The 26,757-nt window shown below is 28.8% G+C and overlaps 1 protein-coding gene across 3 annotated transcripts; it reads right to left on the bottom strand.

Moving 5' to 3' along the window:
* Positions 1–1,020: 1,020 nt before the first annotated feature.
* On the bottom strand, positions 1,021–25,656 carry LOC145194828 (gamma-tubulin complex component 6-like). 3 transcript variants are annotated; one of them, XR_016455183.1, is made up of 27 exons: positions 25,061–25,656; positions 21,423–21,519; positions 19,293–19,454; positions 18,849–19,006; positions 18,534–18,729; positions 17,824–18,067; positions 17,436–17,499; positions 15,442–15,520; positions 14,786–14,895; positions 14,162–14,253; positions 13,251–13,384; positions 12,909–13,058; positions 9,930–10,011; positions 9,449–9,537; positions 9,228–9,331; positions 7,665–9,052; positions 6,791–6,883; positions 6,440–6,520; positions 6,054–6,195; positions 5,761–5,958; positions 5,550–5,606; positions 5,032–5,107; positions 4,827–4,881; positions 2,154–2,253; positions 1,954–2,015; positions 1,646–1,845; positions 1,021–1,448 (listed from the first exon to the last, which is right to left on the bottom strand). XR_016455183.1 is itself a non-coding variant. In XM_090096620.1 (27 exons), exons 1-27 carry the CDS (start codon positions 25,582–25,584, stop codon positions 1,345–1,347), a joined length of 4,923 nt encoding a protein of 1,640 aa, XP_089952746.1. In that variant the 5' UTR covers positions 25,585–25,656; the 3' UTR covers positions 1,021–1,344. The 3 variants fall into 3 exon arrangements, 1 of the variants encoding a protein (XP_089952746.1); XM_090096620.1 differs by having other exon boundaries at positions 6,358–6,520; XR_016455182.1 differs by lacking the exon at positions 5,032–5,107 and having other exon boundaries at positions 6,358–6,520.
* Between the last annotated feature and the right edge of the window lie 1,101 nt (positions 25,657–26,757).

Here is a 26,757-nt window from a genome sequence, read left to right as displayed (position 1 = left end):
TTAAAGCTACCACAGCATCAAGCAAATTTAGCCTTTGATTTAGGCTGACAACATAAACATGGTTATTTCTTGTGACATAAAGTTAGCCCATATACTATGGAGTTTTTGCCATCTCATGCAAGTACACATCCTTGCACATTGTGCAATATCGACTCAAAAAATCTCTGTAGTTGTTGATCTTTAAGAAGAATTGGTGATCTCTTGGAATTATTTCAAGCATTCAAAGATGATGATATAGCAGATGATTATACTGCTATATCACTGGAAGTAATAAAAAACAAGTTTAAATGTTTGGAAATTTGGTCCGTGGGCCTATTGTATTTGGGCCAAGCAATACACTGATTTTAGAACTGATTCCACCAATGGAGCTGCACATCCTTTTTGGTGTTGTTTACTATTTATTCAAACCGATTAAAGATGTCTGGCCAAAAGTACAGTAAGGGCCAGCAGCACTCTACATTCAGGAAGAGCCATTTCATGGAGATCAATTTACTGGCAGTCATGGCTACACATTGATAAATAATGTTGACCCAATTCAGCTGTAAAAACTGCTTTAAAGGGTTCTTAACTTTTAAGCCTTATAAAAGTTCTTTAATTACCTTAAAATCGTATCTCCTATCAAAAAGGAGCCAATGCTTTAACGGCCTTAAAATCCTATCCCCTACCAAATTAGATTCCATATCCGGACGTTAACAAGAAAAGAGAACTCATTCGAAGGACTTTTGTAAAAAAGACCTTCAAAATTAAAATGTTTGTTTACATTTAAAACAAGTTAGTTTACCCTGAAATCGGCAAAGATTATCTTTTAAAAACAAGCTCAACCTTTTAATTGAAGCGGCGACGAAGCAAAAGTTAAGCATTTTTATTAGTCTCACGTCACGTTTATCTGATTTTGTGCATTTTAGGTGTTCTTCAAACACCACTATCATATTATTAACATTATCATTATTATTATTAACGTTATCTTTTATCATAAACAATTAAAATTATTATAAAAACAAACAGAAAAACCAAAAAAAAAGTTTTAAACTTAGTTCTAATGTTGTTTTTTTACATAAATATCAACAAATTATTTTTCATATCGACAAATCTTCCTTAAAAAATAAATAGAAACTTCTTAAAGTAGCCACAACGATCAAATCAAAGACGTTAAACTTTCAAATGTTCTTAGGAGCAAGTTAACGCCAATATTGACGCCATTTTACCACAAAGATTTACAGGCACATCAATCAGAACATCTATTTTATCATGTAGATAATCGAACAAAAGTTTAATTAAAAGCTCGTTTAGGTCAGTTGCAAGTCGCTGCTCTTTTAAGATTTGCATTAGCAATGTCGAATTTCGTTAACTTTTAACAACCGCTGTGGTATAGTAATCATTAAAGTTGACTTGCAGCAACAGATCGTCCAGGTGATCTTGGTAACCTCCCCGTACTAATTTCGATATTACTAAAAGAAAATTTAATACATTAAATCAATAACCGAAGGGCACCTGAATTATACAATTGAACTCAATTGTGTACTCTACTATGAATAAGAAACACGCCATAAACAGCTTATAGAACTCGTTAATCTTTTGACTAAACTCTCTTAAGTAGATATCAAACATAAAGTCAATATCAACTATAAAAGGACACGTAGATTACTTGAAAACAGAAACTCTGTGCATTGCTTAAAAGTCCCATGAAGAGACTTTAACTTGCTGAAAAGTGGATGTATAACATGTCCTGTTTGCTTATCAGTTTCCCATGATGATGATCGCAATCTTCCTTCAAACTTCAAAATAAGACTGAAAATATCACTAATGAGTTTATATACTGGTGCAGCGTTCTTGCTGAGCAATGACCTTAAGTAGAAGAAAAAAAGTCCAAAAAATATATTTACTACACACACAAAAAAAAAAAACAACTTTAAATATATGTGCATAGCATATTGTAGATACTTATCCTATTACCTGAATATAATCTTGTTAAGATAGTTCACGTGGCACTTATGAAGATCATCCAAGCTGTGTACCTAAATATTGAGAACTCTAAATCAAATAAATTGTCGTCGAGAAAAAATGGTTCGAATAGTTATAAAGGCCATTGCTGAAAGGAACAATGTAAAAGTAAATAAATAATCTAAAACATCTTCTTTTAACAATTTACAGACTTTTTGACGAAGATCTTGTTGAAATTCTCTCCAACTGACATGCAAAATTTGATTCACAATATATCGTTCCAAATTATTCACAAAATGCTGCATCTCATGTCTTAATAAAAAACGTTTATCACATCTTATATTCTATTAATTTTGTACCCTTATATTGTGTGAATGTAAACACGGTGTAAAAAAAACAGCATAAATATGTATTTTTTTTACACAGTATTTAAGTATGTATGTAAGTACAAATAATAAGTATAAACATATAAATATCATTTAAGTAATAGAAACTTTGATTTGAAACGTTGATCTGTTTTCAGATTTATAAAATCTGAAAAAAGATCAAGTCATCAACAGAAATCAATTATAGGGGAGAACCTTAATGAATGGGACAATTATTGAATGGGACAAAACCAAATTTGCATAGAAGCATCTACGGTTGGCTATCCAAACTTCTGTGGTGAGAAGTGTTTGACGCAACCATTCAACAGACCAAATCTTTATTTCTATTATGGTCTAAACATAATGGCATTGGATGTTATTGTGTTTTGAAGAACAATAAGTAATTTTTAAAAACAATTTTCTGTGTCTGATTTTGCAGCGATTACTAAAGTTATGGAAAATGAAACTCCATTTTTAAACACCCAAATGTCTCTACTTTTTAAATTTTTAAAACATTTGCGGTTAGGTATTACTGTTTTTAGCCTGTCCTGTCATTTGTGAATATAGTGGGAAGCCTATTGAATGGGACAAAGTATTGATTATTGAATGGGACTTTTCCAAACGGCCTGATGTGAAAAAAGCAGAAAAATATATTTCGGCAACTTAGTTATGGTCACACATAATTTTATTTTTAAATACGTTTTGATTTGATGTTAGAATATGGTTCTAAACAAGTGTGACCAATGCTTTAGCTAATATTTAATATTATGTCCAGAGTTGAGAGAACTAAATCTCTATTAAAATCTTTTCTTTAGTATTCTTTAAAGTTGAGTCGATCAATAGTTTATTAAATGAAATTAATTTTAAATATTTAATTAGATATGTTGATGCATGATATTTATAATATGTATAAATATGTATAAATGTTTAATTAGATATGTTGTTGATAACAGAGTATTAAAAAGATGGCGAATATTAGATATATATATTATATATATATATATATATATATATATATATATACACTTACTTATAATTCCTGTTTTGTAGTTATTTATTGTATTTATATACATTTATGTATATCTACTCACACACACACACACACACACACACACACACACACACACACACACACACACACACACACACACACACACACACACACACACACACACACACACACACACACACACACACACACATATGTATGTATATCATATACTATATGTATGTATATGTATTATACATATACATACATATATATGTGTGTGTATATCTGTGTGTATTTTAATTATATATTTAATGTTTGTATTTAAATATTTGCATATTGCATATATTTGGTTTTTGGGCCTGCTTGGATTCAGTGTTTTACTTGTCAATGGTGGATATGTGGTAATTGTAATAATAACAGCAAGAAGCGTTATTATGAATGCGAACTATGTGAATTTGACTGTTAATATCTTCTACACTTTCTTTGATTTATTGGTTTTTATTTCATGTACTTTGCAACAAACAATAATTGTTGATTTTTGTATTTTGGTTAAACGTAAAATGAATTTTTTAAATATCTAATAAGATACTTTGTTATTGAGTTTTTTGAAAGTAAACTAGATACTTTATATGGTATAAAGTTGTTTATTTATTTCTAATTTATAATTTAGCATAGAGATGCTGTAGGCAATGGCTCATTTCCCTATTGGAAATGTGTCATTACTGGGTATTATATCCAAGCATTTAAACAACGCTTTTTGTTTTTCTAAAAACAATTATTCGTGTTTTTAATTTATTTTTAATATACATAATTTTTAATAAAATTATTTTAGGTTTGTCAATATTTGCAGACATTCTGCTATATTTATAGCTTTTTCGGGCTCCCTAATTGTAGAAACTACTCTTACTGCTTGACTGCCTTGAAACTTACTTAGGACCTCTCTTCTTTTATTAATTTTTTAGATTTGTCCCATTCAATAATTTTTTTTGTCCCATTCAATGAGTAGTTCTTAATGAATGGGACAAATGCCATGGTCCAATAAAACTCTCTTTTTACCAATACCCATATGCGGAATCAATTTCTTTGTTTTTGTTTATCATAGTACGAGAGTTAATAGTTATCAAACTATTTTCAAAGTAATTTTTAAACAAATTTATCAACCTCAAAAAATGCATTTTACAAAAACTGTCCCATTCATTAAGGTTCTCCCCTAAATTGATTTCTGTTGATGACTTTTTATTTAAAATCACTTTGTTTAAACAATTGTAAAAGTAGTAATCAATACAATTTACCAAATATTTCTAATTTTAACCTTTTTTTTTTTCTTTTAAACAAAAAAAAAAAAAAAAAAAAAAAAAAAAAAAAAAAAAAAAAAAAAAAAAAAAAAAAAAAAAATAGCTATTTAATATATATTTAAAATATAAATAGCTAAACATAAATCTATAATATATATTTAAAATATAAATAGCTAAACATAAATCTATAATATATATTTAAAATATAAATAGCTAAACATAAATCAAACTCACCGAAAAAGTTGCAACTGTCTTAACTCAGGAGAGCTGGCTGCTTTTCGACTGACACCTGAAAAAAATAAAAATAAATTGAAAACATTAAAAAGATATCATTAGATATGTAACATAAATATATATGCAATGTATAAATATATATGTAAAACAAAAATATGTAAAATAAAAATATGTAAAAAAACGTTTAATTTGATTTTGTTGCAACCTGCTTTTTTCAAGTTTAACCAAACTTCTTGCAAACTCCAACCCGCTTTTTTTAAACGAAGCAAAAATGAGAATATCTGTTAACATAATTAGCAAAACATGTATAAAAATGTAAACTTTATGCAAGATATTAACCCATCCCACCACAATTTTTTTTTTTAGTAATCATATTTTTACATCGAAATATGATTCGTCATTATTTTATGAGTAATATTTACATGAATAAAATTGTTGACAATGATTCTTTATGCATAAAATGACCACGTAAAGACAGACCGGCGAAACGCCGGTTTAGTGTTTCAATACCATAATGTAGTAGACCGGCGATTCGCCGGCATTGTGTGTCAATGGGTTAAACACATGATAACATTATAATATACCTTAAGATATATTTTTTACAGGTTTTACAGGTTTTACAGTACTTCACACTTCAGAATTAAATCAAAAGTTACAAATCTAGCAATTTAAATATTTTAAAATAATTTAAAAATTAATTAAAAAATTTTATATATGCTTTACCTTATTGTATTTGGTGATACTATTTTCAGTAACAATGATGTTACAAGGCCAAGGTACCTAAACCCAAAAAATGCTCTTCACAAATAAATTAAACGATAAAGAGAGTTGAAGGTTTTAAAGCTAAATTCTCAACTTAATAAACTTATCGTTCAAAAAACAAAATCAAATTAAAAAAAAAAAAAAAAAAAAAAAGGAAAAATGTATCTTATACCCTGTATCTTAATTCCAGAAAATCAAGGACAGAAACTTCTAGCACATTAAAAAACTCTGGCAAAGACTTTAATGAAAATGCAAGCTGATTAGAATATTTTATACGTGATGCATAAAGAGACATTCGTAATGCTTCAATTACAATATTGTTTAAATGGATTGAATTACAAAAATCACGGGGTTTTGTCCCAGAAGAAACCTGAAAATAAAGTATAGGAAACAATTTAATAAAATTGATATATAACGAACTAGAAACTTAGATGTTTATAGGTAACAGTAAAATGAATTACTTACCTTAGAAAATAATTGACTGCATAAACTATGGCCAAACTCTCCATCTTCAAGTAGTAAAAACTTTCGAAATGCATCAAAATGAACTTCAATGTCAAGGTCATAAATGAAATACTGCACAACTGCTTTATTTACTAAAGAAACTCTACAAATAAAAAAAAACAACAAATCTAATATAGAAAATCATATCATTTCCTCTCATATTAAATCTCACTTGACTTTAAATCTCATTTGCTTTTTTTTCTTTTCATATTGACACAAAATGTTACTAGAAATAATGAACATTAATTTACATTTAAAAACATACTGAGTTTGTATTGTGGTTCTCAAGGAACTATTAATGATGGTTTCCAAAGGAAGTTGATTAATAAAATCAGTATCTTTGTCACCTGAATCAATCAGAAATTGTGAACTACCCTGTCCCATTGACTGATTCACATCTCCAAAAAGATATGGTTGTGGGTCCAGTTCTAACATGAAAAACTGACATATACTTTCATATAGATCAAAATTTCCTTTATAAAAAAATATTTAAGCAATTGCATGCTAAACACCATTTCTTCCTGTAGAACCCAAACTCCTCTCTCTAGCATTTTTATTTCCAAATAATATTTTCTGCAGACAAATAATACAAATCAACATAACAGAAACCAACATTCAAGAATGGAAACCAGTATATAAAAAAAAAAAAAACAATGTTAAAATTAATATTTGTAGAATCATTAATGATTATCTTTTACCCATTGCCTGAAAGTTATCTTGCAATGGCTCAACAATCGAATCCATCCAAACCTCTTCTCTTTTTAGTTCACCCAAGTTTTGTTTTGTGGGCACTTAAAAAGATAAAGAAAACATTTTTCCATATTGTCAAATATACAAAATTAAAAATAAACAGTCCTTATCAGTGGCTATCAATGGAATAATGTTTTTTATCTCAAAAACACTTTTTTTTTTAAATACATTACCAAATAAAAAACTTAATATTGCTGCTTCTTTGAAAAATGTTATAGAAAGAGACAAAAAACTGTGAGCAACTTTTTAAAATTAATGGTAGTTTGATTTATACATGATCAAATTACATAACACAGAATAAATCAGTGAATCAACCACATGACACAGAATGAACCCATCACATAACATTATATTATCTTTAAAGCTGTAATGAATATTAATTTGAAATTGATTTTAAAAATTTCAAAAGAAAATTTTTAAAATCAATTTCAAATTAATTTCAAAAGAAAAAAGAAAAAAGAAAAATTATATGCATTTAAAATATTAAAAGTACTGCTTGAGGGTAATTTTCATATTGGCTGCATTTAAACATCACTTTGCTCATACAATGCCTCAAGGATCTTTTCACACTTTGCCTCAAGAGCCAGATTTTTGTGTAGTATTTATTGACTTTTGCTAATATTGTCATCAGCAATATTTTTATCTACATTTTAAATCAATTAGTCCATGTCACCCACCCTGCATTATCAATTAACTTTTTACTTATAAAATATATAGCATTCATAATATGTTATATATATATATATATATATATATATATATATATATATATATATATATAGTAAATTAATTATCAGTTTTAAGAGAATAAATAACACTCACTTATCTGAACAACTGCTGTAGGATACATTAATTCTTTGATTTTTGTAGGAGGTTCAAACTTGCGAAAAGTTTTCAATGACTGATTTTCTAAAGGTGGATATCTATGTGGGTAGAGATGCTGCAATATTGTTGTAGGTGCTTCAAATAACTTATCACTACTAATTGCAGTGTGCATTTCCGCATTAACAGGAGGCAATTTCTTTGCAATAGATACTTTCAAGCTAGATGTCTTTACAGAATTGTGTAGAGTAGTACCTACCTCACTGGACTGATAAATAAGGTCTTTCATTTCTGATCCTTCTTGCTTATACCCTCTAGAACTTGAAAAAGTATTCTGAAAGTTAGAACCATTGGTTGGGTATAATACCTTGTAAGTATCAGAGCCTTCTACAACAGTACCTCTGGTAGATTCAACAGCTTCTGGAAGCTTTTCCGATGTGTAGAGGACATTTTTTGAGCAATTGTTTTCCACATAATCAACTGCATTTGGTTTGCTTATTTCTACAATTGATTCTTGTATGCTAGATGGCTTTACAATCACTTGGGAAGAAAATGCTTCATGAGACTGATAAATAAGGTCTTTAGTTTCTGAACCTTCTTGCTTGTAGCCCCTGGAGCTTGAGAAAGTATACTGATGTTCTGAATTATCATTTGGATATAATGTTTTATATGTTTCAGAACCTTCTTCAACAGTACCTCTACTGGACTTAACAGCTCCTAGTTGCTCAGAGGAGTATAAAAGGTTTTTTGTTTTTTCTCCTTCTGATTGATAAACATTTTTAATGATTGGTGATTGATTTTCCAAATATTGTGCACTTTCTTCATTAGCATATGAGAACAATTTTACCTCTGTTCTCTCTGTGCTTTCAGATAGAGGAGTAACATTGTCATTAACAATTTTATTAGGATAAAGTAATTCTTTAGCCTGGCTGATTTCTTGACTGTAAGGTTGATGGTGGAGAGTTTTTTGAGTCAAGGGTGCAACTGATGTTCCAGGATAAATTAAGCTCACATCCTTAAATGAATCACCATGAGGAGAGATATCATTTATATCATAAAAATTGTCATACTTTTTAGTTGTCATTTCATCTGCATTTTGATCAACTCTAGGAGAATCAGAAAAATCAGATGATTTAATTTTTGTAGTTTCCAAATTGGAATTGCACACTAAAACTGAAGAGTCTGTAACATCAACATTGCCATTTTCAAAATCACTGGAAATATTTGATTTCATATTATTCAAATTAACTTTTAGGATTTCCTCTTGATTTTGTAAAAATTGTAAACGTTTATCTGAAAGTTTAAATCGCCTTATTAGCCAATCAGCATGAAATTCCCGTTGATCAGCTTGAAGGGTAATATTTTCATAAAACATTAAAAGCTCTTCTCTAAATAGAAAAAAACCTTAAAAGTTAAGATAAGATAGTTTAAAAAAATTTAAGGTTTGTCTTTAAAATCAAATCATTGACGAAAAAAAAAGATTACTTCTCCAGATAACTGATTTCAGGAAGATTTTGTGCTTTGAAAAATGTTTGATGATTTAATAACCGAACTTAAAAGAACCTGGCTTTTTCGTGAATATGATCCTCTCTCTCATTCCTTTTTTTCATTTCGTCCAGCCAATATTTATCTTCCTCCAACTTCTGAAGTTTTTTTTTCTTTCTCTCCTAAAAAAAAAAAAAAAAAAAAAAAGGAAAAAAAATTAAGTTAATGAGAAGATTTTTTTTCCATCAAAAATCAAAACTAAAAAAAAATGATAATAGTAATAAAAAGATAAAAACAACCTCAATAGCAGCTAAAAACTGGTTTTGAATTTCTTGAAACAAAACGTTTTTCTTTTCTTGAACTGTTCGACGAACATTTTCCTCTAATTCTAAATTTGTATAAAGCTGAAAATGTCTAAATCAATCTTTGAATCAAAAGTTTAATTTAATCTCTTTAAACTACTGTGGGAGAATAAGAGATTAAAGCACTAAGAGAAGCTGGTTACTAAAACAATTGTGACCCTTACTATTAGTCATTTTTAAGAAACCATTAACCCTACTAGGACCTAATATCTGGCTTTTCTTCTTTTTTTTTTTTTTTGAGAGAGAGAGAGATTTGAGAGATTTTTTTTTTTGAGAGATTAGGTTAAGATTTAAAACATTACGTTAATAATTGCTGATAACTAAACTAAATATTTTGCACAGAAATTGTGACATGTGACAATGGTGTATAAAAAAGAATTAAACTATAGATTTAAGCTTGGGACTTTTGGGATCTCACCTTTTAATCTCACTAAAGTGTCTTTTGTAGCCTGTTTTTCTTTGTTTATTTTTGCTTGCCAGGCTTCATCTTGCTTAAGTTTCTAAATAAAGTAAAATTTCTTTTTATTATTTTCATTCCAAAAGAAATTCGCTATAAATGAGTTTAATTGTAATGAAGTATGACTAGGTTTATATATAATGCAGAATAACTAGGTTTATTATACAGCTATTAATGAAAGTTTAAATGATTACAGAATTTTAAGATCTAATCTTTGGTTTTTCTTGAATAATGAAAATAGATATCAAAATAATTTTTTTTTCCAATTTGGTAAATAGGTTATTTGTTAATAGAATAAAAAAAAGTAGGCTTCGACTCATCACTGTTTACTCAGAAATTTCATTAAAAGGATACAATAAGATACAAATTAAGAGGTGTCACAAAAGTTTAAACGATTTGATTTAGGATCAATTACTTGCTAATTAATTGATAAATCCAGTGTGAAATTTTATTTTATTTTTAAATAAAGTTAAAATGAGTAGTTTACAATCAAAAAATTCATCACAACATCATCAGGCAGCTTTTAATTGATTAAAAATCAACTTGAAATATTGTAAATTTCAAATTAATTTCAATTGCGTGCAAATGGATTGAAAATCAGTTTCTAGTGAGATCAAGTGGCAAGTTATTGGTATGGCGATGACAAAACATCACAAAAACATTCAAATAGGCAAAATACTTCACTTTTCTGAATCTTGCCTTCAAAAAACCATCGAAACCTGGGAACTTACCAAGGACGTCTCTGACATGCTGTGTACTGGGAGACCATACAAATTCAGCAACCGTGACAAAAGTGGTATATTCAGAATAAGCAGAGAAAACCCCGGACTCAGCTACAAAAAGCCAGCACAAATCTTCAATAAGTCAAAAAATAATCCAAAAGTTAGCAGAGAGCTTGTGAGACGAAAATTGTTGGACAAAGGTATTGGAACGTACATAGCTGCTAAAAAACCTATTCTTTCAATCACGGATAAACGTAAACGACGAGTGTGGTCCAAAGAAAGGCTGGACTGGCCTGTAGAACAGTGGGCAAAAGTTATTTGGAGTGATCAAGCTAATTTTCAAGTTGTAAACCGCAAGGGAAGAATCTATGTCAAAAGATTTGCAACTGAGAAATATTCAGACAGGTTTTTGCAGCACCCTTGACAAGGCGGTGGAGGTTTGGTTGGCATCTGGGGATGTTTTTCTCACAAAGGTATAGGCTTCTGTGAGCTGTACGAAGGCTGAATTAATCAAAACACCTACAAGAACACAATGGAAACGTGTTTAGTTCCATTAATCAGACACTTGTATGGCAGAAGGAAGCAATTCGTCTTTCAACAAGACAGGCTTCAGCTCACACAGCTCACTCAATCAAAGAATATTTTTAAAAAAAAAAGCTCCATGTGATGCCCTGGTGCCCTAGATCACCAGGTCTCAACCCAATTGAAAATATTTGGTCTTGGATCGACAATCAACTGACATACCATGAAATTCAATCAACTCAGCATTTGAAGCAACTTTTGAATGAGTACTGGCTGAAGGTACCTTGCGTGATGTGCATGAAATTAGTTGAATCAATGCATAAACGAGTTTATCTTTGCTATAAAAACAAAGGAGGACACTTTAAATATTAATTTTACTTTTTTTTCATTTTTTGTTCAAATGTTGCAATTTGTTTGAACTTTTGTGCTTCTTATTTTTCCTATATGATTTTTTGTAACTGTTTTTTTCTAACTTAATATTAAAACTTTTATAATATGTTCATATTCATTTTAAAGCTAATTACTTTTTCTTTAATAAATAAAAAAAATTAATTCGATATCATTTTACAGTTTTTTTTATTAAACAAAAACCAAACATACTTGATAAAAATTCTGCAATCGTTTAAACTCTCGTGAATATCTGTATAAAGTATTATCAAGTTTCCTTACATAACTAATATCAGGTCTTTAAGTTACTCAGATTATCAACAATAACCTGGTTTTTATTTGCAAATTATTAATCTAAAATTGTATCTTTTTTATCTTTTTAAATTTGATCTTATCTTATTTAAAGACAAAACAGTAAAACGAAATTAAATATAATCTTATTATAAAAAGTAATAATAAAACTAAAAATATGCTTATATGTACAAAAACAATACATCTTAATTAAATTCAAAAGGTTAGTAACAAATTAAGTATTAGTATGATAAAATTACAATAATTTGTTTGGAATATTAATGATAGGTGCATAAAAGTTACAATAGACAATATACAACTTTATCTGGGTAAGGAACTTTTCATAACATGTATTTATAAAAAAACATTTTTTAAATTGTTTTTTAAAAAGAAAAAAAAGTACTATAAATCAAAAGTTCCAAAAAATTTTAAAGCCTTGAAAAAGAAAAAACTTTATAAATCAAGCTGGTTCCACTAGACATACACATAACTTGACAAACTTTATAAATCAAGCTGGTTCCACTAGACATACACATAACTAGACAAACTTTATAAATCAAGCTGGTTCCACTAGACATACACATAACTAGACAAACTTTATAAATCAAGCTGGTTCCACTAGACATACACATAACTAGACAAACTTTATAAATCAAGCTGGTTCCACTAGACATACACATAACTAGACAAACTTTATAAATCAAGCTGGTTCCACTAGACATACACATAACTAGACAAACTTTATAAATCAAGCTGGTTCCACTAGACATACACATAACTAGACAAACTTTATAAATCAAGCTGGTTCCACTAGACATACACATAACTTGACAAACTTTATAAATCTAGCTGGTTCCACTAGACATACACATAACTTGACAAACTTTATAAATCTAGCTGGTTCCACTAGACATACACATAACTAGACAAACTTTATAAATCAAGCTGGTTCCACTAGACATACACATAACTAGACAAACTTTATAAAGACGGTTAGAACTTAATTTTTAAACATTACCTGAATCTCTTTTTTAATTTTCTCTCTTTCCTCACTTTCTTGCACACATTTAATATAATTCTTGCAATCTTGTTCAATTGAGTTAAGCTTTGACGGAGAATATGTTATTCCGATTGTTGGAATGGCATCCGGTTGATCAAAGAGGAAATGCTAAATATACATTTGTGTAAATTAAAAAAAGAGAAATGCTAAATATATAAATATTTGTGAAAACTAAAAATCAAACTGCAAAAAAAAAAACAAAACAAAACAAAAAAAAAAAGTTTTAACAGCAATGAAATGTGAACATTCTAGAGCTCCATGAAGTTCATATTTATAAAATTATTCAAACTCAAAACTCACTCTGATGTTTACAAGTTTAATCAAGTTAATAGCTTTTCCACATGCAAAAATGTCTTCTGCTAGACTATCCAAGAACAAAGGAATATTTTCTTTGTTGTGTTTCAATTGGAAGCCATGGGTCCAAAACTGTTTATCTAAAAAACAATTAGATTATTGAAGGTTCTTCCTTCTCCTTCTTCTTCTTCTTCTTCTTCTTCTCGTCCTTGTCCTCCTCGTCCTCCTCATCCTCCTCATCCTCCTCTTCATCATCATCATCATCATCATCATCATCATCATCATCATCATCATCATCATCATCATCATCATCATCATCATCATCATCATCATCATCATCATCATCATCATCATCATCATCATCATCATCATCATCATCATCATCATCATCATCATCATCATCATCATCATCATCATCATCATCATCATCATCATCATCATCATCATCATCATCATCATCATCATCATCATCATCATCATCATCATCATCATCATCATCATCATCATCATCATCATCATCATCATCATCATCATCATCATCATCATCATCATCATCATCATCATCATCATCATCATCATCATCATCATCATCATCATCATCATCATCATCATCATCATCATCATCATCATCATCATCATCATCATCATCATCATCATCATCATCATCATCATCATCATCATCATCATCATCATCATCATCATCATCATCATCATCATCATCATCATCATCATTATTAAAAAAACGCGGAATAAAATCAGAAAAAAACATTTGAACATAATAAGATTTCAATTTCAAAAATAAAATTCTTTAGACCCCATATTTTTACAGTTGCATTTTATCATTGCGGCTTCCAATTTCATACTGTTTTTCTGCACTTTACCAAGAAAGAAAAACTATTGTATTTTGGTATTTTTACCTCTATAACTAAGTGATTGTTGATCAATCTTAACAAAAAATTCATCATAAGGATCATCACATAATCCTTCAAAGAGCCAATTACTAATAAACCTACAAAAGAAAAAACACTCAAAACAATATCACGTATTCTGAAACATTTAGTACCAAGGATTACTTAACATTATATATAAAACTAAGTTGGATAGAATTATTGTGAAACTTAACCAATTAACAACCGACAAATAAACAACAAATAAATATTAAAATTTTTGAGTTTTACATTACATTTTTAAAGCATGACAGAAATTTGTTTTGTTGAATTTTTGAAGCTAACTTTCCTTTTGTGATCAAGAAAAGAGTAAGTTATTACGAAAAAAGTTATTAACTTATCTTTAAGTAGAAGGAAATGGGTTTGGTCACAATTTTGTCTTGCTAATGTTTAATCAACCGTTAACAAGATAAAATTGTTGAAAGGTTTAAACCAAGTTTCACCACAAAAAGAAAAAAAAAAAAAATGCATGAGCAAAACTTGAACATATCTCAAGTTAATCAGTTAAACTCTTTTTTTATAAGTTAAAAGATTGAATTGTTCTGAAATATTTTATACAAATAACTTTAATGGAATGTAGAACAAATAACATACTTTATATAAGGTACAGAAACAGCTTTAAAAAGATAAAGAAGTATTTGGTACTGTTGTGTGGAAGAGTTATGAATGCAAAGTGAATACAAGTAGGAAAGCAAACTGGCACCCTAAATAAAATTTCATATAAAAAAATTGTAAAATAAACCAGTAAAAGATAAAGTAACTTTCCAAATAAATTGCCATACTATTATTTATACTTAATTATCTGTTATTAACAGAGGTTAGCAACAAGATTAACATGAAGATTAAGACAAGAATTAACACAACGATTAACAAATAGATAAAGACAAAGACTAAAAACTAGATTAACACAAAAATTAACAGCTAGATAAAGACAAAGACTAAAAACTAGATTAACACAAAGATTTACAACTAGATTAACATGAAATTTAACAATAAGACTAACACACGCATAAAAAAAAACAGAAAAAAATAAAATAGCAACTACAACCTCAGCTACTAATTGCAAAGATTTTAAGAATATATAACACACTTTAAAATAATCAAGTTGATGAAAAACAAATTTTTGTATTGTTATATTGCAGTTTTAAAACCTAAAACAACTACTGTCTTCAGGAAATTTATTTTCCTTCTAAAAAAATCTTTCTGGAATTTTTTTTTTTTCAAAGTTCAGCAGGTGAAAAAAAACTTACCACAGGAAACTTTGGCTTTTCTTGCTTTCTTTCTACTCTTTCAAATGCCTCTGAACAAAGACATAAATCTGCCAAAAATCTGAAGTAAAAATTTTAATTTTTAAAACATGTTACTATTTTAAATTTATTTTTTCAGCTTTTTTTCTTACTGAAATTGTATATCATGTCACAAACAGTCAGGAAACAGTCAGGAAATAAGTGAGTATCAAACAGTCAGGTAACACAAAATTATCAAGTTACTTTAATAAAAAAAATTAAAATTTTTGCCTATTCTAGTAACCAGACTACTTCAAAGTGTATGTCAATTGCAGAATTTAACATGCATTGAAACATAGTGTAAACTAAAACTCTTCTTGAGATGTTGGTTCCAGTTCCTGAGCTCCATGTTCTAATGGGAATAGTAAGTAAACTTGCAGTACTTCTGCTAAGCATGTGACCCTGGTTTGAGAAGTGGTTACACTCAAATTAAATCATGTTTTGAGGATACCAAGGTATAGGATTTGACAGAAACACTACAAATGATATAGAAGTTTACTAATATCTGTTTTATATCATTTTCTATATTCCTACTTATGTTTGGATTACTAGACCTGCTCTAGTGCATACCTACTGTCAGTTCCTCAAAGAGGCTGAGTAAGGCCCAGGCTGTTTTAATATTTTGAGGCCTCTTGTATACCATGCATTCATAACCACCCACCTTTATTGTTAATAAGAAAAAATAAAAACTGCTTTAGTATATACCTAGCTGCATGCTTACTGTGGTATGTGAAAATATTTACAAAAGTTATCTAAGAAAGCTAAATAAGCATTTTAATTTAACTTATAAAATATGAAATTTATATAGCTATGTAAATTATATAACTATATGTAACTTACATAGCAAATATAAAATTTATAGAACTATCTATAACTTATAGAACAATATATAATTTCATGAAATTCATATAATTTGCATAATTATTTATAATTTCATATAATTTATATAATTATAATTAAATAAAATTAAAGTTATAGCCAGATAAACATAACTCTATTGGCATAAATGAAAGGAAAACACATATACTTGTTTTACATGAGCCTAAATAAAAAAATTTGGTTAAGTCAAAATTTATACCTTTTTCCAGTATTTCTGAAATTACTACTCTTATATTCTGGAAAAAAAACAATTATCTTCACTAGTTCTGGCAAGAAGAAACGAAAAACATTGCTAATGATTCAAGATTAATGTTTTTTTTTTAAATCTAAACCGGGGGTCTTAAATACACTGACATAAGTGATGATATATTTACTAAACTTCATTCTTATAAGTTGTAGTATCTTCACTAAAAAAGAGATCAGTGAACTTAAAAACATAGTTAAAAGGTTAAAATAGTCTAAAATCTTTTTTTAAAAAAAAAATGCAGAACAAAAATGATCAGCATAAAAATATAACACTTTTAATAAGTTGTAACAATATCTTCTAAATATCTTATTTGAAACACACTGAATTCTTTGCTTATTACAGGATATTACAGGATACATTACAGGATAGCATTCTTCTTTGTTAGTTTTGATACACTTTGAAATATAGAGTATGGAAGATCTCCACTGGCTTCTTCTAATTTTAGAAGTTGATAGTTTACTTATTAAGAACGAATACTTGCTTCACTAACACTTTTGTGCTAAAATCAAGTTTAGATCTTTTTCAAGAAAATTTTCTTTAAAAAATTTTGATACACTTTGAAATATAGAGTATGGAAGATCTCCACTGGCTTCTTCTGATTTTAGAAGTTGATAGTTTACTTATTAAGAACGAATACTTGCTTCACTAACACTTTTGTGCTAAATTCGAGTTTAGATCTTTTTCAAGAAAATTTTCTTTAAAAAACTCAACTTATAAAATCAAATCACCAATTGAAACTCAGACTAGTTTCCAGACTGTTTGATGACTGCTGTTGAACAAGCAACTACAAGACAAAAAATCTAAAATAAATTCTTTTGAAATATGAACTTACTGCAGTTGGCTTCCAAATTTACTAAACATATGCCAAAGTTCCATTACTGAAAACTCATCAGTTCCTTAGAAACAGTAAATTGATTTTTTTGGAATTTAAGAGGTAACAGAATTTATCTGATAAAAGTTAAAGGGAGGATAAGTATACAAAGAAACATCTTTAACCGCCCATAGCAATTTTATGCCTTTTAATAATCATTTCAACATCAAAGTAAACTTGTTCTTAAGGACCTTCTTACAGATGCTAACATATTATAAGTATAAATGAACTCAGAAAAAGAAACAAAATTTCAACAAGTTTACCACATAAAAAGTTTACACTTAAAAATACAAAAAATAGAAAGACTACATTTTCCTGACCCACTTTGTTATAAAACTAATAGTAATACCCTCAGTAATAAAGATTGCAGACCAGTATGAATAAAGCACATTATTCATGGCATTCACAAAAGCTTTCAACACTAGTCCACCACATAGCTTTGAAAAAGGTTGTTGAGAATGATGCAAGCAAAATTTAGTAAGCCTACAATAGCAAGTGCCAACTTCAGCAAACTTTTTCATTACTCCGTTAATTGCTTCAGTACTGTATCCAGAACAACGGTAATTTAAAGCAGGAACTAATGAACAAGTTACCTAAGGTGGAAAACAAAAGTAAATTTGTTGTAACTTAAATATTTACAACTGAAAAAGATATTTTTTTTCTCTTTTAAAAATTCAAAATATTTTTACACTAATTGTTATGGATAGATGCTAAAAGTCTGACTATTATTTTTATTAACTACACCAAGTGATAAAACTATTTAGCAAATGAATGTCTATCTACTCTCCTACTCAATGCAATTTTCTTCCCAATTTCTGTACAGACAGGTTGTGTTAGAACTATTTTAGCTAAATCTGCTTTAACAGCCAGTAAAAATCTGTAAATATTGACTATCACAGTGAAGTTAAATTATTAATGCAACTAACTGGGTTTCAGCCATGCTGTTTATTAAATGTGACGCAGCATAAAATTAAAATCCTTGCTTTACAAAGAAGTACCTTAAGTTTTCTCATAAAATGGTCAAACTGTCAAACAAAATATCAAAAAATTTAACAATACTGGAAGGTAAGAGTAGCTCTCAGAAGGAATCCCAACTAAAACATGCAGTGAGTCTCTATACAATTGCTCTTCAGAGATTACATGGACTTTAAGAGGATTTCCAATGATACGCTCAACAGCAGATATTCTAATGTTGTATAAACAATCAAAACCCTTCTTTCCAAGCTCTGATATGTATTTGTTACTAGTAGGTGCTCTATGATTTAAAAAAAAACAAAAACAAAAAAATGGAGGTTTTTGAAAAGTTTTCATAATTCACTGAAATAAATATTGTTAACTGTTAAAAATTCAAAAAAAAAAAAAAAAAAAACTTACTCCTCTGTTTTCTCCCAAGATGGTAAGATCTTTCCTAAATTGGACGCAGAGTCCCAAATATCAATTAAATCATATTGGTCATTTTGTTTTACTGGCTCAGGACTTTCAGATGGTGTAGTGAAGTTCGAAAGCTCAACAAAACCTTCATCTTTAAATGACTAGCAGATAAATAAAAATGGCAGCTTAACAACCTTAAAATCTATCAAAATATTTTTTGTGTTAAAAATGTTTAACAGTAAAAAAAAATTTACAATAAAAATTAACAATAAAAATAAATCCGCTTTTCTCTATAAAACTATTTTTTTTAATTTTTATTGTAAAATCTCCTTTGTATCATTTTATGAAACAAAAGTTTTATTATTTTAATTTTTTGTAGCGAGCAAGTTTTAAAAGAAATATCTATAAGAAAAATAAATTTTTCTAGAATAAATTTAGAGAGTATACATAGTCATTTCTGTTGAATAAAAGCTCTTGACTGGAATCATCAAATTTGATAGGTAAGTCAGGTATTGAGAGGTGCTCATCAAGTGATGTCACTGTGCTGTTTATGAGACCTCCAAACAAGGAAAGCCTTGTTGCAAGTGAAAACTGTGATTCTTTGTATAGCTAAACAAAATAAAAAAAATTTAAAAAAATCAACACAAAAATGTAAACACAAAAAAATATTATACATTTATAAATTTACAGAGAAAGAAAATAAAAACAATAAATTCATACTTATAAATTCATGCATAAAACTATATGTATGTGTTGTGTGTGTTGTATGTGTATATATGTGGGTAGTTCCAGGCAAGAAAGAATTAAACAAAAGTTTTTTAAGTGCAAAAATTTTGCATTTTTGGTAACACAAAAGGAAAAAAGAAGAGTTCAAGCTTCTCGAAGAACACACTTTGGCTCAATATTCATACATGAATACCATTAAAAGGTAAATTTGAAATGAAGCAATATGGTGGGTCACAGAAAAAAATGTCATAAGGCGAACGTTAACTGTGTTAATGACATGATTTTATAGAAAATCTTAAAACAATAAAAATGAAGAAAGGATTTTGTTAAAAACTTTATTGTGTATATCTTATATCAGTTATGTTTTGAGTTTTTTTTCAGTTTGGTTAAAATCAGTAAACAAAGTTTTCAAATTCATTGGTTGTCTATGCAATAAAAACAAACTGAATGTAAATATGTCAAGTAAGATGAAATAAATTTGTAAAAGGAATAAGTTCTTCATGAATTACAAAATTTTTTTCTGACCATCAAACTCAAAAAGTTGAATGACAAAATAAATACAGAAAGTTAAATCCTGACCAAAAGATTAATGCATGCATCTTAAGTAACTGAGCATTTTTATAAGCAAATAAGTTTTCTTAACCGACTTAGCGTTTTCTATGATTTTTGTGACTTTGCAAATACTTCTTTAAATTTTTGGCTTAATCTACCACCTTAATCTACCACCTTATATCTGCCACCTTATATCTGCCACCTTATACCTACCACCTTATTCTACCACCTTCTCTATTACCTTACATTATAATTTAATTAGATCATAATTTGGATAGTAAACAACCAAGATAATGTAGCAACAATCATTGAAGGTGCTAGTATCATGAGAAAAAAGACTGCTCCTGTTCACATTGCCTGCCTTGCAATTGCAATCCTAAGTGTTTCCATCTTAATCATCTTCTTAACTAACATTATCAATGCTTCAATTGATGATGTAAGAGAAGATGAGTATGATGCAAACAATTAAAACCATGAATCACAACAATTGTAGCTAAGGTTCATAAAATTGTCAAAGAGTTCAGGATGTCCCCAGTCAACAGTGATGAGAGACATCCAAAAAACATACAAAAAGATAATAGGATTTAGTTTTTCAAAAAGAAGGTCCCTGAACCAAAAACCTGATTTACATCAAGATCATTATAGCATCTGCAAAAAGAAGGGAAAACTTAAGGTTAAATGAATTGTGTTAAAAAAAAATAATTGCAAATTATGTAATAATCATGCTAAATACTCTAAAATTTTAGATGCTACTCATTCTTGTAGAATTCTACCTATATAACACAATCATGAAGTAATGGCTTGGAGTTTTTTTGACTTTTTACAAAAACTAAATCAAAATAATATCATTTTCATTATTTTTGCTTAAAAAATAAATGAAAATATTATTTAGGTTACAAAAAAAAAGCCATAAAACATATTTTTAAGATTTTTATGGCTTCAGAAAAAAAACAACAAAAAAAAACAACTTTTTTTGTCTAAAAAAACACAATATCTATGGTAAATTCTCAATGATCATTGTGGTTATAGTGTTAGGTTTTCTAAAAATTCAAAAAGTTGTTTACTTTCACTAAAGTTTAAAAGATCTCAGTATTACATTGAAGTATTAACACTTTGATAACATTCTATCAGAACTTGAAATAGTACTCAGACCCAATTTGAACTAGTACCCAGACCCAGAAACATTATGGATTTAATCATCTTGCTGTTTGAGATGGAATCATACTTTAGAATTTACAACAAATCTTTAGTAAGCCAACGAAATGTTATTTTAAACAACAAAATGTTATTTCAAAGTACCTTTTGATTTAAACACGGTGTACTCCCTTCAAAGTGCGAGCCTGGCTGCAAATTGAAAACATCAGAACTTACTTCAAAACTGTAATCTCCTGGATGACTGTAAACAAAAGGATTGAATAAAAATTTACATAATGGACAACTAAAAAAGGAAAAACTTTTAGGTCATTATAATTTTTTAAAGTTTCTTTTCAAAGCTCTAAAAAACATCATGTTTAAGTGTATTTTAGGTTATTTAACGATATTTTTAATTTTAAAAAAGATTATACCATAAAAGATTCTTTGAAGAATTTATTAAAGACACTTTGTAGAATTTATTTAAAGTTTTCAAAGTTTTCTTAAGATCCTTAAAAGATCAATGAGTTTATTAAAAGGATTTAAATAAAGATTTCCGAATATAACAGTGATTCGATAGTTACCATTACAAAAGTAGCTACAATGGCTAATTGTATTTTAAGAAAATTGGCTGCTTCAATACAAAAGATTCTGCTTTGAGCAGTTTTATGGACCACTTTTGAGAGTAAAAGATTGGAAAAGTAGAAGAATTCAGTAAATTTGATAAGAGCAAAGCTGTTATTTATAATTTTTGAATAAATAATTCTTTAAAAATGTATTCAAATAAATTTATTCAAACTTAGGAAAAGCAAAAGATTCATTAAATGCTTTAAAATCACTGAAAATTTGAAAAAACCAACATTTTAAAATTGTTTCCGTATCAGATTCAACCCATTTAGTTGATTTTTCAAACAAAACTCAATTATTATGCTTAATTAGGGGTTAAATTAATACTTCATACACTTAAAATGTTATTTATCACTAAGATGTCAAACTGAGTAAAATTGTTTAACATTATTTTGTTAACAATTAACATGTTGTATAGTGACTGCAAACAATAATAGGAAAGTTCAAAGACCTGCAGCTTGTTATATCATTTCTTAATAATTGGTAACTGAATCTATCCAAAGAGTGAAAGGAAGTAGTAGAAAACTGATACAGATAGTGAACCATTCTTTTTATAATTTGTTTTAAAATACAATGAATTAAATTAAAATGTCAGGAAAATCCTTAAAAAAAAAATTAAATAGTAAGACAAATAAGATTTAAAATGTTCCAAATCTTTTTAATGAAAATGAAAATGCCAAAGAAAAAGCATATAAGCTGTACATATAAGTCTCGATCAAGCATAAATAATGCTATATATATATATATATATATATATATATATATATATATATATATATATATATATATATATATACATTTTCTAATACATAAATAATATTTCTAAATCAGTTGAGTGATACTTGAGAATACTGAATAAAGCATAAAGTAAAGATTTTCAGCTGTATCTAACAAAATCTTTCATTAATAATTTGACAACAGCTGTTTACAATTTGATTAACTATCAAAATTCATGAAACTAATAATGATATTAGCATTTCATAGCATAGCCTTTAGGTGCAGCAACACATCTTTAGAGTCATAGAATCAATGAACTTATTTTGTCTACAGGCATACTTTTCAATTTTTGATGAAAAGTTGCAAACAAATACTTTGCGTTTGTATAATTTTATTCACTAACTTTATTGACTGTCAAGCTCCTCCCATAAGTTTTCAATGGGAATTATATCAAGACTTTAACTAGGTCAGTCTGAGACAGGGACTTTACTGAAACAATTTTCATAGCATTTGAAGTGTGTTTAAGATGTTTATCCTGCTGGAAACACCATCATTGAAAAATATTTACTTTGAAATGTGGGAGCATACAATTTTCCATCAGATAGATAAAATACTGGGGATCCATGATAGCCTCAATTCGAACTAATTACCCTACAAAGTCACAGGAAAAATATCATCACATAATGACACTACCACCTCCATGTTTTATAGTTAGTACAGTGCACCATTTTGAAACCAATGGTTTTTGACTAGGACATTTTCTAAATAAATTTTTGTCATGTAAACATCTTTTCATCAAATAGTAAATGTATTTAATAATCATGGAGTAGAATCAGATATTTTACTTTTGATACTGTATTTCTAAATGGTATTTTATTTGCTCAAGTTGGAAAAATTCAAGGAACAAAAAAATGTAGTTGCTACATAAATAAGATTTTATATAAAAAAGCATTCAATAAAAAAAAGTTAAACCAATAAAAACTATAAAGGATTTGTCAAAAAAACGTTCCTTGGTATTTTAAGTAGGGTGGTCCTTATTTTCGAAGTTTTAAAATTTTGACACAAATATTAAATTGCTCTCAACTTGAAAAAGGTTGTGTTGGTAAGTAGTTGCAGCAGTTCAGGATCAGAAGATAGTCATGTGAATCTGATGCAAGAACAAGTACTTCTACTCCATCATGAACTTCTACTTCATTTCAAAAAACAAGGATGTACAAGTTTAGTAGCTGGATAGAAATAAACTGAGTGACAGGACAATAACAATGATTGTTTTTGAAACTTCAACATCTCTTGGACAGGATGAAGAAACTCTTGGCCTTAATACTGTCTCTAAAGAAAACACATAGAAACAACAGCTGCTGCCATAAAAATATCCTACAACTCAATCATGACCTTAACAATACATTGGGATGGAAAACTTATAAATGATTTATCAAGGACTGAGAAAGTTGATAGCAACTTTGCTGTTATCTACTCCAAATCCTAAAAATACCTACAAGGACTCACCAAGCCAAAAGCCAAAGCTATGAATAATGACATCTGGAAATGGGGACTAGAGTTTGCTGTTTGTGGAATGAGTTTTGACACAATAAATCCAATACATGGTGCTTATCATGCACCATTCTGAAGAAGGTACTGGGCTGATCTCTTTTACATTTTGGATGTCATCATCATATTTTGGAGCTAGTGTTGGAGCTACCATTGGTGTGTATATGGAGCCCAGCAAACCTGATGTTATCCAATTTAAATATTTTCAAGGGCAGTGGTCATCAATTGAGCAGGAAGATCACACTGCTGCCTCCTCTAATGACTTTGCTAGTTTCAAACTTGTTAATGAGAGCACTAAGGTAGTTATTTTCTGTCAAAATCAGATGAAAGAACAACTACTTTGAGATGACTATTCAGAGCTGCTTGAACTTATGCTGAAATTTTTATAACAAAAACAACCCCACAAGAAAAATTTCGAGTCCTGGACCTGTATACCTAGCTCAGTCAATGATGAAAGCTAAAAGTAATCACAAGAACTTGATTTTATTTTTTGCAAGATGTAAAAATAATTTAAAAAATGAATTATTTCAGTATCAGTTGACATTTAGAAACATCAATTTACAAAAATTTTATTTTTACTAAAATTTTTTCTAGTGTATTTTCTATTTAACAGGAAAAAACTTTTGTCAATAATCAATAAAAAATTATTAAGGCTTGTAGTTGTTCTATTCTTTATGTTAACAATCCTTTTAATTCACAAGTAAAATACTCTTAATTTTTATCTATTTCTTTATATATTAAAAAAAAACGCAAAACCATAAGATTTAAAATGTTGCCAATTATTACACCCTAAAAATATTTAAATGGGAAGAAGTTCCTCTACATAGAATTATTCAAGTTAAGAAATAAGAAATACACAACACCCAAGTATATTTTTACATGATTTACATGAATAATATTCAGAAAAAACAAACCTTCCAAATTGATCAATCCCACCACTATCTATGTGCATTGCTTTAGAATCACTTTGGAACAAAGAAGAATTGAATTCAGTCAATTTCTTGAATTTCAATTTTTTCTCTTCAGGTTTACTTTTTAATTCATTTGCTAATAATATCAGTAATAGTAACACCTGATCAACTGCACTACTATTTAAAGCTTTCAAACTTTGAGAGCAATCATACAACTGATCAGCTTCATTTAGTCTTCCATTTATTTGGAGCTCTAGTACATGCTCTGCAGTCATGTTGTAAACATTCAGCAACTTTAAAGAGCATTTTTTAATATGTTTATTACTTTTTGATATACAGATATATGGTGAATAAAGACTTAGAAACAGAGATTCATATAACTTCTTCTTTATTCTCCGCCTAAGATGCTCATCACTGTGATGTATCAATAAATTAGGAACTTTATTTTTACCATTTTTAATGTAAATAGTACAAAGTGTGTTAAAGCAGCCTTGAATACTGCATTTTTCACATTTTTCTTCATTCATACCCTATGTGCTTTTATTCAAAATCTATTGAAACTAAAAGAAACAAATAAGCAGATAATATGAAAAGTTGCATTTTAAATGTTTCAGCTGCATAATAATTTATTTCCTACTTTTAGAATTAGAGTTTAATTATAGCAGATCCACATGGTACTTCAACTTTACTCTGAAAATTATGTAATTTTCAGAGTAAAGTTGAAGTACCATGTGAATATATAATTTTTAAAATCTAAGCTCAGTGCTTGAAATTTTTAAAGATGTAGTCAATTCATATCTAAAATAATTTAATAAAAGCATGACGTCATTTACCAGTTATTTAAAAACACGTCATAGAAACTCCGGAAATTTTTATGACAGTCGTTTAGCTATAATAAGTACTTAAATATTTTAAGAAAATATACAGATAAAGTTAACAATGTAACTGGCGCTATATAAAAAAATCGGATTGTTTGAAAGAATATAGTTATAAGATTTAACTTGTAGTAAGCGTAATTTAACACAAAGATTGACACTAAAGCACTCGAGAACAAGCGTCTGCTTCTCCTTCCGCAAAAGCCTTAAAATCTGCATACTTTTTCACTTCCGCATCCGCTACAATCGACTCGATAGACAAGTGTAAAAGGTTTGAAAAAGTGTGTTCTTGAAAGGAATGCACAACAACTGTATCGAAGAGTTACTTGATCGCTTCTCGGCCTAATGGCTAAGATCAAATGTAGTATCATAAAGCCCATCAAAAATTCGGTACGTAACTTTCGTGGCGTAAAAAATCCGATGAGGTGGGGGGCTGGTACTCCTTTGTTATGTTAGCTGCTAAAGTCGGGCAGAGGATCCGGGTCTTATTCGATTCATTTCGTTTATTCGTTCGTTTTTTTGAGCACCCGGGTTCCTCAAGGTAGTCAGAGTCATCTGTTTTTAAGACGTTAAACGGGGTGACGTAGACAAGCGTCGAACATCCCACCCGTCCACAGCTGCCCATGGCTGATGAGACGTTAAAGGAAATAAAAAAAAAGATCACTTGATTGCTTCTCGGCCTTATTGCTAAGATTAAGTGAAGGATCATAGAGCTCATCCGAAGTTTTGGTGCATCCAACGTGGTGAAACCAATGCGGTGGGCCGTTGGTACAAGCTCGGTCATTAGCTGCTAAATTCGGGCAGATGGTCTGGGTCTTACTCAAT

Source organism: Hydra viridissima, unplaced genomic scaffold (genome assembly GCF_058129835.1).
Source record: "Hydra viridissima isolate aposymbiotic clone 2 unplaced genomic scaffold, HvirCarnegie_v1 scaffold_8, whole genome shotgun sequence".
Lineage (NCBI taxonomy): Eukaryota > Metazoa > Cnidaria > Hydrozoa > Anthoathecata > Hydridae > Hydra > Hydra viridissima.
This window is presented reverse-complemented; position numbering and strand designations above follow the sequence as displayed.

Coding starts and splice junctions, on each gene's coding strand:
- LOC145194828 (XM_090096620.1), bottom strand. CDS start 25,584: ATGAATGAAGAAAAATGTGAAAAATGCAGTATTCAAGGCTGCTTTAAC. Junction 13,385..14,161: donor ACAATCACTTAGTTATAGAG/GTAAAAATACCA, acceptor ATTGTTTTTTAG/ATAAACAGTTTTGGACCCAT. Junction 5,959..6,053: donor GCAGTCAATTATTTTCTAAG/GTAAGTAATTCA, acceptor CTTTATTTTCAG/GTTTCTTCTGGGACAAAACC.